Genomic DNA, 15,305 nt, shown 5'->3' with positions numbered 1-15,305 from the left:
GTTTTAGTATTTTCGTGTGTGTGTGTGTGTGTGTGTGTTTGTGCGTACTCACTGTGTTTCTGTATGCAGTGCTACTTGTTTGTTTAATTCTTTTAAATTGGTTATTACTATAACTATTACTACAACTGCTGACAGAGGCCCAGTACAACATTGTATTGTTTGACTTGTCTTGCAATGTTATGTTAACGTGTAGAATATGAGAGCAGAGTTGGTGCAGAAGAGAGATATTCTGACCTCCATGGAGTCAGAGCTGACCAAGGCAAACCACTGGAACAGTCAGATGGGCGGCTCCTTCCACAGGTGTGACCTGATGCTCTCGAAGTTCTCAGAGCAGGTGGGCATGCTATCCGACCGCTGGAGACGAATCCAGGCACAGATTGACACCAGGTAGAACTTGTTCCCTTTAGCTTGTATTGACAAGCACGGTATAATAAACAATTTTGGCCTTAAAGACGTGGCATTACAGTTAGGTTATGTTTCATTCTTCTTTCTCAGACTGCAGGACTTGCAGCAGTATCTGCCTCAGTTGCAGCACTATAAGCAAACCAGCACTTCCATCATCGAATGGATTGATGCCACACGTAGAAAACAGGACGCCCTGCAGGCCACCAAGATAGAGACCGTTCAAGCACTAAACGACCACATTAACAACCAAAAGGTCCTCTTTTCAACCCTTTCTACTTTTAGTGGGCATCTTTTTGCAATGAGGGCCCAGCTTCCTGTAATTTTTATGTGATATCTTTGTTTTATTGGTTTATCAAGGCCCTGAACATGGAAATCAAGGCAAAGCGGGAGACGGTAGAGAGTGTGCTGAAAGACAACGAGGCATGTGTGAATACTATCAAGGTAAGTAAGGTACATCTGCATAATATCAATGAAAGATGCCTGTTTGCTGGTTTTATAGTGGTGTTTCTTGCAGGACTATGAAACTGACCTCAACTCCTACACATCTGGGTTGGAAACACTGCTCAGTATCCCCATCAAGAGGACAATGCTTAAGTCACCGTCAATGGAGCTTAACCAAGAGGTAATAATTTGATCTAATATGATTTTGCTCCATGGTGAATAAAGAGAAGTCACTTCTAAATGACTTTTTTTTTTTTTTTTTTTGGTTTCAGGCTATACACCTTCAAACTCGTTACATGGAGCTGCTGACTCTGTCTGGTGACTACTACAAATTTCTGGGAGAGTCACTCAAAAACATGGAGCAGCTTAAGGTACTTTGTTCATACTGTATTTTGTGGTACACCCATACAAATTATTGAAATATTAGTTTTATGTGTAATTGTTGCCTCTCCATACGTCCAGATACGCAACACCCGGATAGATCTGCTCGAAGAGGAACTCCGCAGGCTAAAAGATGATATGCAAGAGCGCAATGACCAAAACAAATCGCTGGAAGACGCTGTTGCTCAGTTCAAACTGCAGCTTTCACGCTCGCAGGAGCAGTTGCTGTCACTGGAGGAGGTGAAGCAAACAACCGCGCTGCAGTGCAGTGCCACTAAGGACAGTCTAGACAGCACTCAGAGCCAGCTGACTGATCTCAAGAACGAGGTGGAGCGTCTCAAATACCTGCTTGGTGAAGAGAAAAGGAAGACAAAGCTGGCAGAGGAGCGCTACACTCAGCAGCAAGAAGAGTATGATTCAGTGCTGAGAAAGCGGCAGCAGGAGCTGGAGACGGTCAGCTGGTCCAAGGTGGAAGTGGAGAAGAGCCTGACAAATAAGGAGCATGAGATTGAGAAGCTGCGGCAGCAGCTGGCCGAGGAATCAGCCAGGTTTATGGAGCAGCAAAAAGAGATGTCAAAGGTAAGGAGCCATTTCAATACGGAGATCAATAGCTTAAAGCTCAGCTACGAATCCCAGATCCAGATCAGTCGCACAGACATCCAGAGGCTTTCAGCCCAGAGGGACGAGGATACAGCTCAACTCCAGATGCAGTATGACAGGATGGAGGCAGAGAGGAGGAATCTGGAAGATGAACTCAGGAGACTTAGGACTTTTTTCAGTCAGACTGAGGAGCAGAAGAAGAGAGCAGAAGAGGAAGCTTTCAATCAGCGGGCTATGCTCATAGAAGATGGGCACAGGAGGAGAGAAATGGAAAGTCAAATGGAGCTGCTAATGAAGCAGAGAGATGAGGAAAAGAATCAGCATAAAGAGGAGCTGGCTGAAGTCTTGAATACCCTACAGGAGAAGAATGATCAATTGGTTTATGTTACTCACAGTTTAGAGGAGGAGACCCGCAGAAGAAAGACAGCAGAAGAGGGGCAGGTTGTACTTGAGCAGTCTTTAGGCCAGCTCCAGGTGAAGCTGAACAGTTCGTCAATGGCTGCAACTCAGCTGAGCGAGTGCCAGGAGGAGCTTCTTCAGACACGCTCACAGCTGGAAAGAGAGAACAAGGAGCGATGCAGAATGGAGCAGAACATGAGCAGGTTGCAGGGACGCATCAAAGACCTGCAGGCTGTGAGAGATAGCCTTGAAGGTCAGGTTGAGAACCTGAGGAAAGCACATCAAGAGGAGGTGAGCAGGAGGACGCTGGTGGAAGGAGAACTAGAAAAGACCACTGTGACCATGACAGAGTACACAAGCACCATTACTACACTGCTCCAGAGCCAAGAACAGGCCAGCACATCACAAAAGAGAAGTGAAGAAGAGCACCTTCAGCTAAAAGTTGAGCTTGAGAAAACCATTAGAGAAAACCAGATCTGCTCAGACAGAAACACTCAGCTAAGTGCTGAGCTGAAAAACCTAAAGGAGCAACTTCTGCAGGAAAAATCCCAAGCCAAGGAAGCAAACCTGAGAAATGAGGTTCTTTACAAAACTATCGGGGAGAAGACTAAGGCACTCAACGAGAGCTCTGCTGAGCTACAGAGGCTGAAGGAGGTGATAGAAACACAGACCAGAGAACGGCTGAGGATGGAGGAGGAGCTAAGGGCAGTGCGACAGGAAAAAGAAGAAGTCTTGAAATCCAAAAAGGGAATTGATGATGAGCTCTCCTCGCAAATTACTGCCCTGGAACTACAGCTGCAAGCCAGTGAGCGCAGCAATGCCGAGCACCGCAACCTGGTGTCAGAACTGTCCTCTGAGCGTGAGAAACTGAAGCTGGAGGCTGAAAAAATAGAAAAGCAGGTCACAGAGGTACATGGAAGCTTGCCTCTTCGTCCTGGATTAGTCTCATCTTTCCAAATTCTCTACTGGAATAGCTACTTAGCAACCACTTAGCAGCCTTTGCTTGCATGCAAAATTCCTTAGATTCCCTGCCAGATGCCAAGTAGCTGATTTGAACACATACTTCTGTGTGTGTTTAAATATGTTGCATGTAATTTACTTGCATGCAAACAATCTGTGCTTCTCTGCCTGCCAGTATTCTCTCAACACATGTTGCAATCACGCATGCTTGTGGTCTTTAATTCTATTTTCCAAGAGTATTCAATGATCTCAGATTGTCATTACAACCAGTTCTCTGCTTTGCTTCAGGTTGATTACTGTTGATCTTGGTATGCAATCTCATCTGCCTAAAAATAGTCCTAAAAAACCTGCAAAACAGCACTGATATGCATTTAAAATACACATTTTTAAACTGCTTCAGGCACATTGTCTATCATCAATCTACTTGTTTATTATCTATGCTGTCTTGCAAATTTACAAATAATATTCAAATGAAAATGCATTTTCTATTTTAGTTTTATGAAGCGATAATTGCTATGCTTTGTAGTTTCAATATGTTATTCTTGATCATTTACTTAAAAGTAGTCATATTGTGGCAGATTTGTTTTTACATTCTTATTCTTGCTAAGGTAATCTGCAGCATTGCTTTTATTACATTTCCATCTTAGCAAAACAGCTAAAAGGTTTGCAGAACACACACATATGCTTGCTTTTTATTTAATTGCATCATTTTGTGCTTTGGACTTTTCTGATCGTAATTGATAAATAGCCATAAGAAAAGGCTTTAACGAGAAAAAAGTATAATGTGGTATAAAATCTGTTACATTTAATTAAGGTACAGCCCACATTTTAGAGACCAAAGTGTTATGAAACATTTTAAATCTGGAACTATATTTCTTCCCAGTGTTCTTGTAAGGAAAGCATACATTATTTTTTTTAGAAATGAATGAAAAAAGCAAGTATGTGTGCTGTTCTTCATGACATGTGTCAATGTTGCTGATTCTATCACCAAAATGGAAAGAATATTTATTTTATCTATGTTGTAACATTTCTGAATGAACTAATATTTTGTAATTTTTTTTTCTCATTGTTTTATTTATTTTCTGCAGACAAGAATAACGATCCAGTCCCTCCAGTCCAAGTACAATGAGATTGTAAGTGAGAGAGACTCTCTGTTGCAGAAATTGCAGCGGTTGGAATTGGACAAGGAGCAAATGCAAAGACAAGAGGAAGAACTGAACCGCTTAAAACTGTCTCTGGAGTCCGAGTTTCGCAACAAGCAACGTCTACAAGAGGAGAATGAGCGGGTGAAGAGAGATTTGAGTTATTGGAAGGATCAATGTGATGGCAAACAAAGTTTGATTAGACAATATGACACAGACAAGGATATTCTTGAGAGGGAGAAGAAATCCTTAAAAAGTGAGATAGAGAAGTTGATGAAAGAACTCAGGGAACTTGAGGAGAAATATAAAAGCAGACTGGTACTCCTTCAAAAGCAACTGCAAGACATGACAGTTGTTAGACAGACCATGGAAACAGAGATAAAACAAACTAGAGAGCCTCCAACCCCAGATACTGCTGTGGTTTTTGATGGAGTCCGCAAGCCAGTCACAGCAAAGCAATTACTTGAGTGTGGAATTTTAGACAAACCAACATATAACCAACTTGTGAAGGGACATAAGACCATTCCAGAAGTGTCCTCTGAGAAAAAAGTCCCTCTTAAAGGCACAGGGCCAATCGCTGGGGTGATAATTGAAAGTCCAAGGAGTCCAGGGTCTAACAAAAAGCCAATTTGCAAACTGACATTTACTGAAGCCAAGAAAGAAAATCTCTTACCACTAGATAGCATAGACTTGCTTCTTGATGCGCAAGCTGCTACAGGGCACATCATTGACCCAAGAACCAATCAGAAGCTAACAGTTGAAGAAGCATATAATCAAGGAGTAGTTGATGAGGAGGACAGAGAGAGGTTGCTGGCAGCAGAAGCAGCAGCTGTAGGATACAGTGGACCTGGTTCAAACAAACCACTGTCAGTATTTCAGGCCATGAAAAAGGGACTTACTGACAAAACCACAACTCTGCGTCTCCTACAAGCCCAGGAGTCTGTTGGCGGTATTTTAGATCCTATACTCAGTGTGTTTCTTCCTAGAGACACTGCCACCGAGCGTGATCTTATCAATGATGATATTTGTTATGCTCTTAGTCAGAGGCCGGAGGTCTACCTAGACCCAGAAACTGAAAAAGGTGTGACCTACATGGCGATGAAACGCCGATGTAAAATAGAGCCACATACAGGTCTTCTTCTTCTCCCTATTCCTGAGAAAGTGGATCCCTCTAACCTCGTGTTTGACGGCGTTCGGAAACCTGTCACTGCCAAGCATCTGCTTGATTGCGGTGTTCTTGACAAGCAAACATTTAAAGACCTAGAAAATGGGAAGAAAACAGTACCTGAGGTATCTGTGGACAAAAATATTAACCTAAAGGGTACTGGGCCCATAGCTGGTGTTTTAGTAGGCGGTCGCCGTAAAATGTCTTTAACGGAAGCAAAAAAACAAATGCTACTGCCCGATGAATGTGCAGATTTGCTACTAGAAGCTCAAGCTGCTACAGGTCACATAATTGACCCAAAGGCCAACAAAAAGTTGACAGTTGAAGAGGCTTCTGCAAAAGGGTTGGTGGACAGTAATGACCTGGACAGATTATTGGCATCAGAAGCTGCAGCAATTGGCTATAAGGATCCTAGCACACCCAAGCCTATCTCAGTTTTTCAGGCCATGAAGAAGGGACTTATAGATAATGAGAATGGGTTACGACTGCTGCAGGCTCAAGAGTCAGTCGGAGGAATCCTAGATCCTATTCTTAGTGTATTCCTACCAAGAGACACAGCTATTAAGCGCAAACTTTTAGATGAAAATCTGTGTCAAGCTTTAAACCAGAGTCCTGAATGTTATATTGACCCCGAGACAGAGCAACATATCAGCTATCAAGCACTGAAAGAAAGTTGTAAGATAGAACCCCACACAGGTTTGTTACTTTTACCCATCAATGAAAAGTTAGACCCTTCCAAATTGATCTTTGATGGTGTAAGAAAGCCTGTCACAGCAAAGCAGTTGTTTGATTGTGGAGTCCTGGACAAACCAACTTACAACAAACTAATAAAGGGAGATAAAACTGTTCCAGAGGTGTCGCTGGAAAAAAAGATATTTCTAAAAGGAACAGGATCCATTGCTGGTGTCACAGTTGGATCTCTGGGGAAAATGTCTTTGTCACAGGCCAAGACACAGATGCTAATGCCCCCAGAGAGTGCAGATGTGCTGCTGGAAGCTCAGGCTGCCACCGGTCACATCATTGACCCAATGTCCAATCAAAAACTGACTGTAGACGAGGCCTGTGCAAGGAGAGTAGTGGACAGATGTGATCGAGATAGACTCTTAGCAGCAGAAGCTGCTGCTGTTGGATACAAGGATCCTCACACAGGTCAACCTCTATCAGTATTTGAGGCAGTAAAGAAAGGATTAATTGACAAAAAGACTGGGGTGCGATTGCTGCAGGCCCAGGAATCTGCAGGAGGTATTCTTGATCCAAACCTCAGTGTTTTCCTGCCTAAAGACACAGCAATAAAGCGCAACCTTTTGGATCAAGACCTCTGTCGTGTCCTCAGCCAGAATCCTGAGTGTTACCTCGATCCAGACACAGAGCGTGATGCCAGCTATGGTGCTTTAAAGAAAAAATGCAAAAATGAGCCTCACACTGGTCTCCCTTTTCTGCCACTTGCTGATAGGAAGGATCCGTCCAAACTGATGTTTGATGGTGTCCGCAAGCCAGTCTCTGCACAACAATTGTTGGACTGTGGTGTCCTTGACAAACCAACATTTAATAAGTTGATCAAAGGGGAGAAAACTGTCCCAGAGGTTTCTGTGGATAAAAAGATCTTTCTAAAAGGAACAGGATCCATTGCTGGTGTCACAGTTGGATCTCTAGGGAAAATGTCGTTGTCAAATGCCAAGAAACAGATGCTCATGCCTTCAGAGAGTGCAGATCTGTTGCTGGAAGCTCAGGCTGCTACAGGTCATATCATTGATCCAATGGCCAATCAAAAACTGACTGTAGAAGAGGCCTGTGCAAGGAGAGTAGTGGACAAAAGTGATCAAGATAAACTCTTAGCAGCAGAAGCTGCCGCTGTTGGATACAAGGACCCTCACACAGGTCAGTCTTTATCAGTGTTTGAGGGAATAAAGAAGGGATTGATCGACAAAAAGACTGGAGTACGTTTACTTCAGGCCCAGGAATCTGCAGGGGGTATTCTTGATCCAAACCTCAGTGTTTTCCTGCCTAAAGACACAGCACTGAAGCGCAACCTTTTGGATGAAGACCTATACCGTGCCCTCAGCCAGAATCCTGAGTGTTACCTTGATCCAGACACAGAGCGTGATGCCAGCTATGGTGCCATTAAGAAGAAATGCAAAACAGAGCCTCAAACTGGTCTCGCTCTTCTGCCACTTGCTGATAGGAAGGATCCATCCAAACTGATCTTTGATGGTGTTCGCAAGCCAGTCTCTGCACAGGAATTGTTGGACTGTGGTGTCCTTGACAAACCAACATTTAATAAGTTGATCAAAGGGGAGAAAACTGTCCCAGAGGTTTCTGTGGATAAAAAGATATTTCTAAAAGGAACAGGATCGATTGCTGGTGTCACAGTTGGATCTCAAGGAAAAATGTCTTTGTCAAATGCCAAGAAACAGATGCTCATGCCTTCAGAGAGTGCAGATCTGTTGCTGGAAGCTCAGGCTGCTACAGGCCACATTATTGACCCAATGTCCAATCAGAAATTGACCGTAGAAGAGGCCTGTGCGAGGGGAGTGGTGGACAAAAGTGATCAAGATAAACTCTTAGCAGCAGAAGCTGCCGCTGTTGGATACAAGGATCCTCACACAGGTCAATCTTTGTCAGTGTTTGAGGCAGTAAAAAAGGGATTAATTGACAAAAAGACTGGAGTACGTTTGTTGCAAGCCCAGGAATCTGCAGGGGGTATTCTTGATCCAAACCTCAGTGTTTTCTTGCCTAAAGAAACTGCTCTGAAACGCAACCTTTTGGATGAAGACCTCTATCGTGTCCTCAACCAGAATCCAAACTGTTACCTTGATCCAGACACAGAGCGTGATGCCAGCTATGGTGCTTTAAAGAAAAAATGCAAAAATGAGCCTCACACTGGTCTCGCTCTTCTGCCACTTGCTGATAGGAAGGATCCATCCAAACTGATGTTTGATGGTGTCCGCAAGCCAGTCTCTGCACAACAATTGTTGGACTGTGGTGTCCTTGACAAACCAACATTTAATAAGTTGATCAGAGGGGAGAAAACTGTCCCAGAGGTTTCTGTGGATAAAAAGATCTTTCTAAAAGGAACAGGATCCATTGCTGGTGTCACAGTTGGATCTCTAGGGAAAATGTCGTTGTCAAATGCCAAGAAACAGATGCTCATGCCTTCAGAGAGTGCAGATCTGTTGCTGGAAGCTCAGGCTGCTACAGGTCATATCATTGATCCAATGGCCAATCAAAAACTGACTGTAGAAGAGGCCTGTGCAAGGAGAGTAGTGGACAAAAGTGATCAAGATAAACTCTTAGCAGCAGAAGCTGCCGCTGTTGGATACAAGGACCCTCACACAGGTCAGTCTTTATCAGTGTTTGAGGGAATAAAGAAGGGATTGATTGACAAAAAGACTGGGGTACGTTTACTTCAGGCCCAGGAATCTGCAGGGGGTATTCTTGATCCAAACCTCAGTGTTTTCCTGCCTAAAGAAACAGCACTGAAGCGCAACCTTTTGGATGAAGACCTATACCGTGCCCTCAGCCAGAATCCTGAGTGTTACCTTGATCCAGACACAGAACGTGATGCCAGCTATGGTGCCATTAAGAAGAAATGCAAAACAGAGCCTCAAACTGGTCTCGCTCTTCTGCCACTTGCTGATAGGAAGGATCCATCCAAACTGATCTTTGATGGTGTTCGCAAGCCAGTCTCTGCACAGGAATTGTTGGACTGTGGTGTCCTTGACAAACCAACATTTAATAAGTTGATCAAAGGGGAGAAAACTGTCCCAGAGGTTTCTGTGGATAAAAAGATCTTTCTAAAAGGAACAGGATCAATTGCTGGTGTCACAGTTGGATCTCAAGGAAAAATGTCTTTGTCAAATGCCAAGAAACAGATGCTTATGCCTGCAGCAAGTGCATATTTGCTTCTTGAAGCCCAGGCTGCTACAGGCCACATTATTGACCCAATGTCCAATCAGAAATTGACTGTAGAAGAGGCCTGTGCGAGGGGAGTGGTGGACAAAAGTGATCAAGATAAACTCTTAGCAGCAGAAGCTGCCGCTGTTGGATACAAGGATCCTCACACAGGTCAAACTTTGTCAGTGTTTGAGGCAGTAAAACAGGGATTAATTGACAAAAAGACTGGAGTACGTTTGTTGCAAGCCCAGGAATCTGCAGGGGGTATTCTTGATCCAAACCTCAGTGTTTTCCTGCCTAAAGAAACTGCTCTGAAACGCAACCTTTTGGACGAAGACCTCTATCGTGTCCTCAACCAGAATCCAAACTGTTACCTTGATCCAGACACAGAGCGTGATGCCAGCTATGGTGCTTTAAAGAAAAAATGCAAAAATGAGCCTCACACTGGTCTCGCTCTTCTGCCACTTGCTGATAGGAAGGATCCGTCCAAACTGATGTTTGATGGTGTGCGCAAGCCAGTCTCTGCACAACAATTGTTGGACTGTGGTGTCCTTGACAAACCAACATTCAACAAATTGATCAAAGGGGAGAAAACTGTTGCAGAGGTTTCTGTGGATAAAAAGGTATTTCTAAAAGGAACAGGATCAATTGCTGGAGTCACAGGGGGATCTCGAGGAAAAATATCTTTGTCAAATGCCAAAAAACAAATGCTTATGCCCCCAGAGAGTGCAGATTTGCTTCTTGAAGCTCAGGCTGCCACTGGTAAGATAATTGACCCAATGTCCAATCAGAAATTGACTGTAGAAGAGGCCTGTGCAAAGGGAGTGGTGGACAGAAGTGATCGAGATAAACTCTTAGCAGCAGAAGCTGCTGCTATTGGATACAGGGATCCAAACACAGGTCAATCTTTATCAGTGTTTGAGGCAATAAAGAAGGGTTTAATTGACAAAAAGACTGGAGTACGTTTACTTCAGGCTCAGGAGTCTGCAGGAGGTATTCTTGACCCAAACCTCAGTGTTTTCCTGCCTAAAGAAACTGCTTTGAAACGCAACCTATTGGATGAAGACCTTCTTCGTGCACTCAACCAAAATCCAAACTGTTACCTTGACCCTGACACGGAGCGTGATATCAGCTATGGATCACTAAAGAAAAGATGCAAAATAGAACCTCACACTGCTCTTGTACTTTTGCCATTTACTGAGAGAAACGATCCCTCTAAACTAATATTTGATGGTGTCCGCAAGCCAGTTTCAGCCCAGCAATTGTTGGAATGTGGTGTCATTGATCAAGCAACATTTAACAAGTTGATCAAAGGAGAGAAAACAGTTTCAGAGGTATCTGTGGATAAGAAGGTTTATTTGAAGGGGACTGGGCCTATTGGTGGAGTTTTAGCTGGCCGTCAAGGCAAGATTTCCTTTTCAGAAGCTAAGAAACAGAAGATCATTTCAGAAGACAGTGCAGATTTACTGTTGGAAGCCCAGGCTGCCACAGGTCACATCATTGACCCTAAAACTGAACAGAAATTCACAGTAGAGGTGGCATGTATCAAAGGAGTGGTGGATTTTAAAGATCAAAGCAGACTCTTAGCAGCTGAAAGTGCTGCTGTTGGCTATAAGGATCCTAGTTCAGGAAAGATAATTTCATTGTTTGAGGCCATGAAAAAAGGAATAATTAATGAAAAGACTGGATTACGTCTTTTACAAGCCCAAGATTCAGTTGGAGGAATTCTAGACCCCAATCTTAGTGTTTTTCTACCAAAAGACACAGCTATCAAGCGCAACCTGCTCGATGAAAAACTAATCAATGCTCTAAAACAGAATCCTGCTTGTTATCTCAACCCAGAAACTGAGGACAATGCCAGCTATGGGGCTCTGAAGGCAAAATGTAACACAAACACTCACACAAGCTTACATATTTTTCCAGTATCAGAGAAGTGTGACCCCTCTAAAATATTATTTGATGGTGTACACAAGACAGTCACAGCACAGCAGCTACTGGATTGTGGAGTTCTGGACAAGGAAACTTTTGATCAACTAATGAAAGGGAAGAAAACTGTCTCAGAGGTTTCTGTGGATATTAAGATATTTTTAAAAGGGACAGGACCAATTGCTGGTGTAGCTGCTGGGTCTGTTGAAAAAATGTCATTCACGGAAGCAAAGAAACAGAAAATCATGTCGTCTGACAGTGCTAACAAGCTTCTTCTTGCCCAGGCAGCCACAGGTCACATCATTGACCCTAGAACAAATAAGAAACTTACAGTAAAGGAAGCATTTGCCAGAGGATTAGTCGATAAAGAAGATGAATCAATGTTGTTTGCAGCTGAAGCTGCTGCTATCGGGTATCGAGATCCAGATACTGGCAAGGTTTTGTCAGCTGCCCAAGCCATGAGAAAGGGAATAATTGACAAAGATACTGCACTGTCTCTCCTTCAGGCTCAAGAGTCTGTTGGTGGAATTTTGGACCCTAGTCTCAGTGTTTTTCTACCCAAAGACATCGCAAGGAAACGGGGTCTTATTGATGAGGACCTGTATCAGGCATTGAATCAGTCTCCTGAGTGTTATCTAGACCCAGATACTCAACAACCAACTCCATATATATCACTGAAGAAAAAATGCAAATCTGATCCCAGCACTGGTCTTTTGCTTCTCCCTAAACCTAAACAGTCACTAACTATAAGGGGACTTAGAAACGAGGTGTCTGTCAAAGATCTGGTCAATGCAAACCTGCTAACCAGATCTGATGTGGACCAACTTAACGCAGGTAAACTTACAAGCCAAGACATTGAGAATCGCCTGCGGTCATACCTAGGAGGCTCCACTTGCATAGCAGGAGTTTATGATGAAGCCAGTGATAAAGTGATGTCAATCTATCAGGCTATGGATAATAATCTTTTGCGACGTGGTACCACTCTAGAACTGCTCGAAGCCCAAGCCGCATCAGGTTTTATGATTGATCCTATCAATAATCTCTTTCTGACTGTTGCTGAAGCCTACAATAGGAGACTTTTTGGGCCAGAATTTAAGGAGAAACTGCTTTCAGCAGAAAAGGCTGTCACTGGTTACAAAATGCCTGGAACAGACAAGATAATATCCCTCTTTCAGGCCATAGAGAATAATCTAGTGGAGAAGGGTCATGGTATTCGTCTGTTAGAGGCCCAGATTGCCAGCGGAGGCATCATCGATCCCCAGCACAGCCACCGTATTGATGTGAATGTTGCCTACAAGAGAGGCTATTTTAATGAGGAAATGAATAAGATCCTGACTGATGAGAGTGATGACACTAAAGGTTTCTTTGACCCCAACACGGAGGAAAACCTAACCTATCTGGAACTTAAAAAACGCTGCATCATAGATAAGAAAACTGGACTTGTTCTGTTACCAATCATTGACAAGAACAAGCAGGAGTCAAGCCAAAAGAACACTGTACGGAAGAGGAGAGTAATAATTGTGGATCCAGAGACTGGTAAAGAGATGACAGTACGTGAAGCGTACCAAAAAGGGTACATTGATCGTGATACCTACCTGGAGTTGTCAGAGCAGGAGTGTGAGTGGGAAGAGATCACTATTACCGCTCCAGATGGTTCCATACGACTTGTTATCATTGATAGGTCAACTGGAAGACAGTATGACATCAATGACTTGCTTGAAAATCAAATCATTGATCAATCTATCTTGGAGCAGTATCGTTCACATTCCATCACCCTCACTCAATTTGCAGATATCATCAGTAATAAGACTGCACATGACTCAGCATCATTATCATCATCAAAACTGATCCCAGAACCATCAGGGAAATCATCAGTTACATCATCATCAATGACATCAACTTCAAGAACTTCAACATCTTTAAACTCATCTTCAGGAACATTGTCAACATCAATAATATCAGAAAACTCTACTCCGGCATCATTTCAATCATCTTTCTCATCCTCTTCTTCATCAGCTGGTGTATCGAGACCTTTATCTCCTACCTTCACCAAAACAACTACAACAAAAACTACCACAATTATAGAGAGAGGCTTCTCATCCAGCACTGTTGCTGAAGATTTGTCAGACTCCCAAAGGCGTTTATCCAGCGTATCTATCACTCTGTCCCCTCCTCTCCAAGCAGTTGGTGAGGTGGAACCGGTAGGCGCCATTTTTGACACAGAGGTATTAGAGAAGATTTCTGTCACAGAGGCTTTAAATCGGGGTCTAGTAGATTCTATCACAGCACAGAGATTGCTTGAGGCCCAAGCTTGCACCGGAGGAATTGTCAATCCCACAAATGGCAAAAGACTCAGCATCCAAGAGGCTTCCCGCGTAGGTTTAATAGCTAACGACATGGTCACCAAACTCAAGCCTGCTCAGAAAGCCTATTTTGGATTTGAGGATATAAAAATCAATAGGAAGTTGTCCGCTGCTCAAGCCATGAAGGAAATGTGGTTGCCATATGAAGCAGGGCAGAGGTTTCTGGAGTTTCAGGTTGCAACAGGTGGGCTTTATGACCCAGAGAAGGGCTGTAGAAGAAGCATCGAGGATGCTTTGACAATGGGCTGGCTGGATGTGAGAGCGGCACAAAAGCTCCAGGACATCAAACTCCATACAAAAATTCTGACATGTCCCAAAAGCAAACTTAGAATTTCTTACAAAGAGGCGCTTGATAACTGTCTTGTTGAGGATGGAACTGGGGTGAAAATGCTTCAGGCATCATCTGTATCTTCTAGAGGTATCAGCAGTCCATACAACGTTGCTTCAGCCCCAGGATCCAAGACGGGGTCCAGGAGTGGCTCACAAAGGGGCTCGCGCAGAAGCAGCTTGGACCTGGGCTCCTCATTAACACCACACAGTTTTTCTAGCTTCACCAGCTTTTCATCTACTAAATAACTCCAAAAAATGCAAAAGGCTTTTACTTGCATCTGCTTTTCTTAGAAACTAGAGATTATTTTCAGAATATTGTCATTGTGTGGGAATTTGCTTAACATTTTCTTTGTGTGCCAAAAAAGTTGTTAAATTTCTTAAAGTTTTAGCTTTGATTTTGCTTTACTTTAAGTGCTTCAAGTAAAACAGATATGAAGAATACTTACAAGAATAGTTTTGTGACACTAAAAAGTATTGAGAGACACCTTAAGGTATTTAGAGAGAAAATAAAGTTCTTATGGTAATTATTCATATTCTTAAAATAATACTTCAAATTATTGTCAACTTTGTGTTGCATGCAGCGTTTAAAAAATATTTTTCACAAAATTTAATAGAATACAATTGTACTCTCAGTTTGTTTTATTGCCTTTGTTGGCTTTTGTTTCATCAATCATCAAAATATGATCTGTTTTTGCTTCCTGGAGAATATGTACTTAGTTGGGTGATGTTATTGGGTAAATGGTTCCTTTTCATTAAACAACGTGTTTAAAGGGTTCTCTTCTGATTAGTACAATATACACTGTTTAATTTGTTTCCATCATTAAATAAAAACAGAGTTTTTTTACTCTAGTGGATTATAAACTATTCTTGTGCATTGTTATTCTTAAACACTATCTATAAAGTGTGTGTTATCTTATTTTGTTTGCAACTTACCACTTTTTCATCATATTGTTGTTATTAGCACACCCAAAGGCACTAACCAAAGTAAACAATCTAAACCCTAACCCTATTAAATAAGCTAAACTATTATTGAGAAAAGAAAAACCACAACAAAATTAACAACCCATTATGTGACAAAGCAAACACGAATGAACAAGGACAGTTTTATTTCATTAAATTATTAGAATATCTTTAAGATGTTTTGTTAAGTGGCCTTAAATCTGGTTTTATTTCTTCTAATTTAATTTTGAATACTTGGTTTTTGTTTTGCTTTTTGTATTGCTCATACAGTTTCTGGCAAGTCTGGAAACCCAGAACTATGTACAAATCATGGGACAGTTAGAGCTAAATTTGCTGTAA

At 42.5% G+C, this 15,305-nt stretch overlaps 1 protein-coding gene across 2 annotated transcripts in view; it reads left to right on the top strand.

Moving 5' to 3' along the window:
- LOC105932861 (desmoplakin) overlaps positions 1-14,870 on the top strand; it is a 29,337-nt gene extending 14,467 nt beyond the window's left edge. The window contains exons 18-24 of one of the 2 annotated variants that reach the window (XM_021321307.2): positions 194-387; positions 496-658; positions 763-846; positions 920-1,027; positions 1,119-1,217; positions 1,309-1,806; positions 4,275-14,870. In XM_021321307.2, the coding sequence (XP_021176982.2) occupies positions 194-387; positions 496-658; positions 763-846; positions 920-1,027; positions 1,119-1,217; positions 1,309-1,806; positions 4,275-14,252 (11,124 nt within the window). In that variant the 3' untranslated portion in view covers positions 14,253-14,870. Of the gene's footprint in view, positions 1-193; positions 388-495; positions 659-762; positions 847-919; positions 1,028-1,118; positions 1,218-1,308; positions 3,136-4,274 lie in introns of both variants that reach the window. The other variant, XM_021321306.2, reaches the window with a different exon arrangement.
- Positions 14,871-15,305: the final 435 nt, after the last annotated feature.

Source organism: Fundulus heteroclitus, unplaced genomic scaffold (genome assembly GCF_011125445.2).
Source record: "Fundulus heteroclitus isolate FHET01 unplaced genomic scaffold, MU-UCD_Fhet_4.1 scaffold_78, whole genome shotgun sequence".
Taxonomy (NCBI): domain Eukaryota; kingdom Metazoa; phylum Chordata; class Actinopteri; order Cyprinodontiformes; family Fundulidae; genus Fundulus; species Fundulus heteroclitus.
The sequence above is the reverse complement of the archived record's forward strand: the minus strand, read 5'-3'. Positions and strand labels throughout refer to the sequence as shown.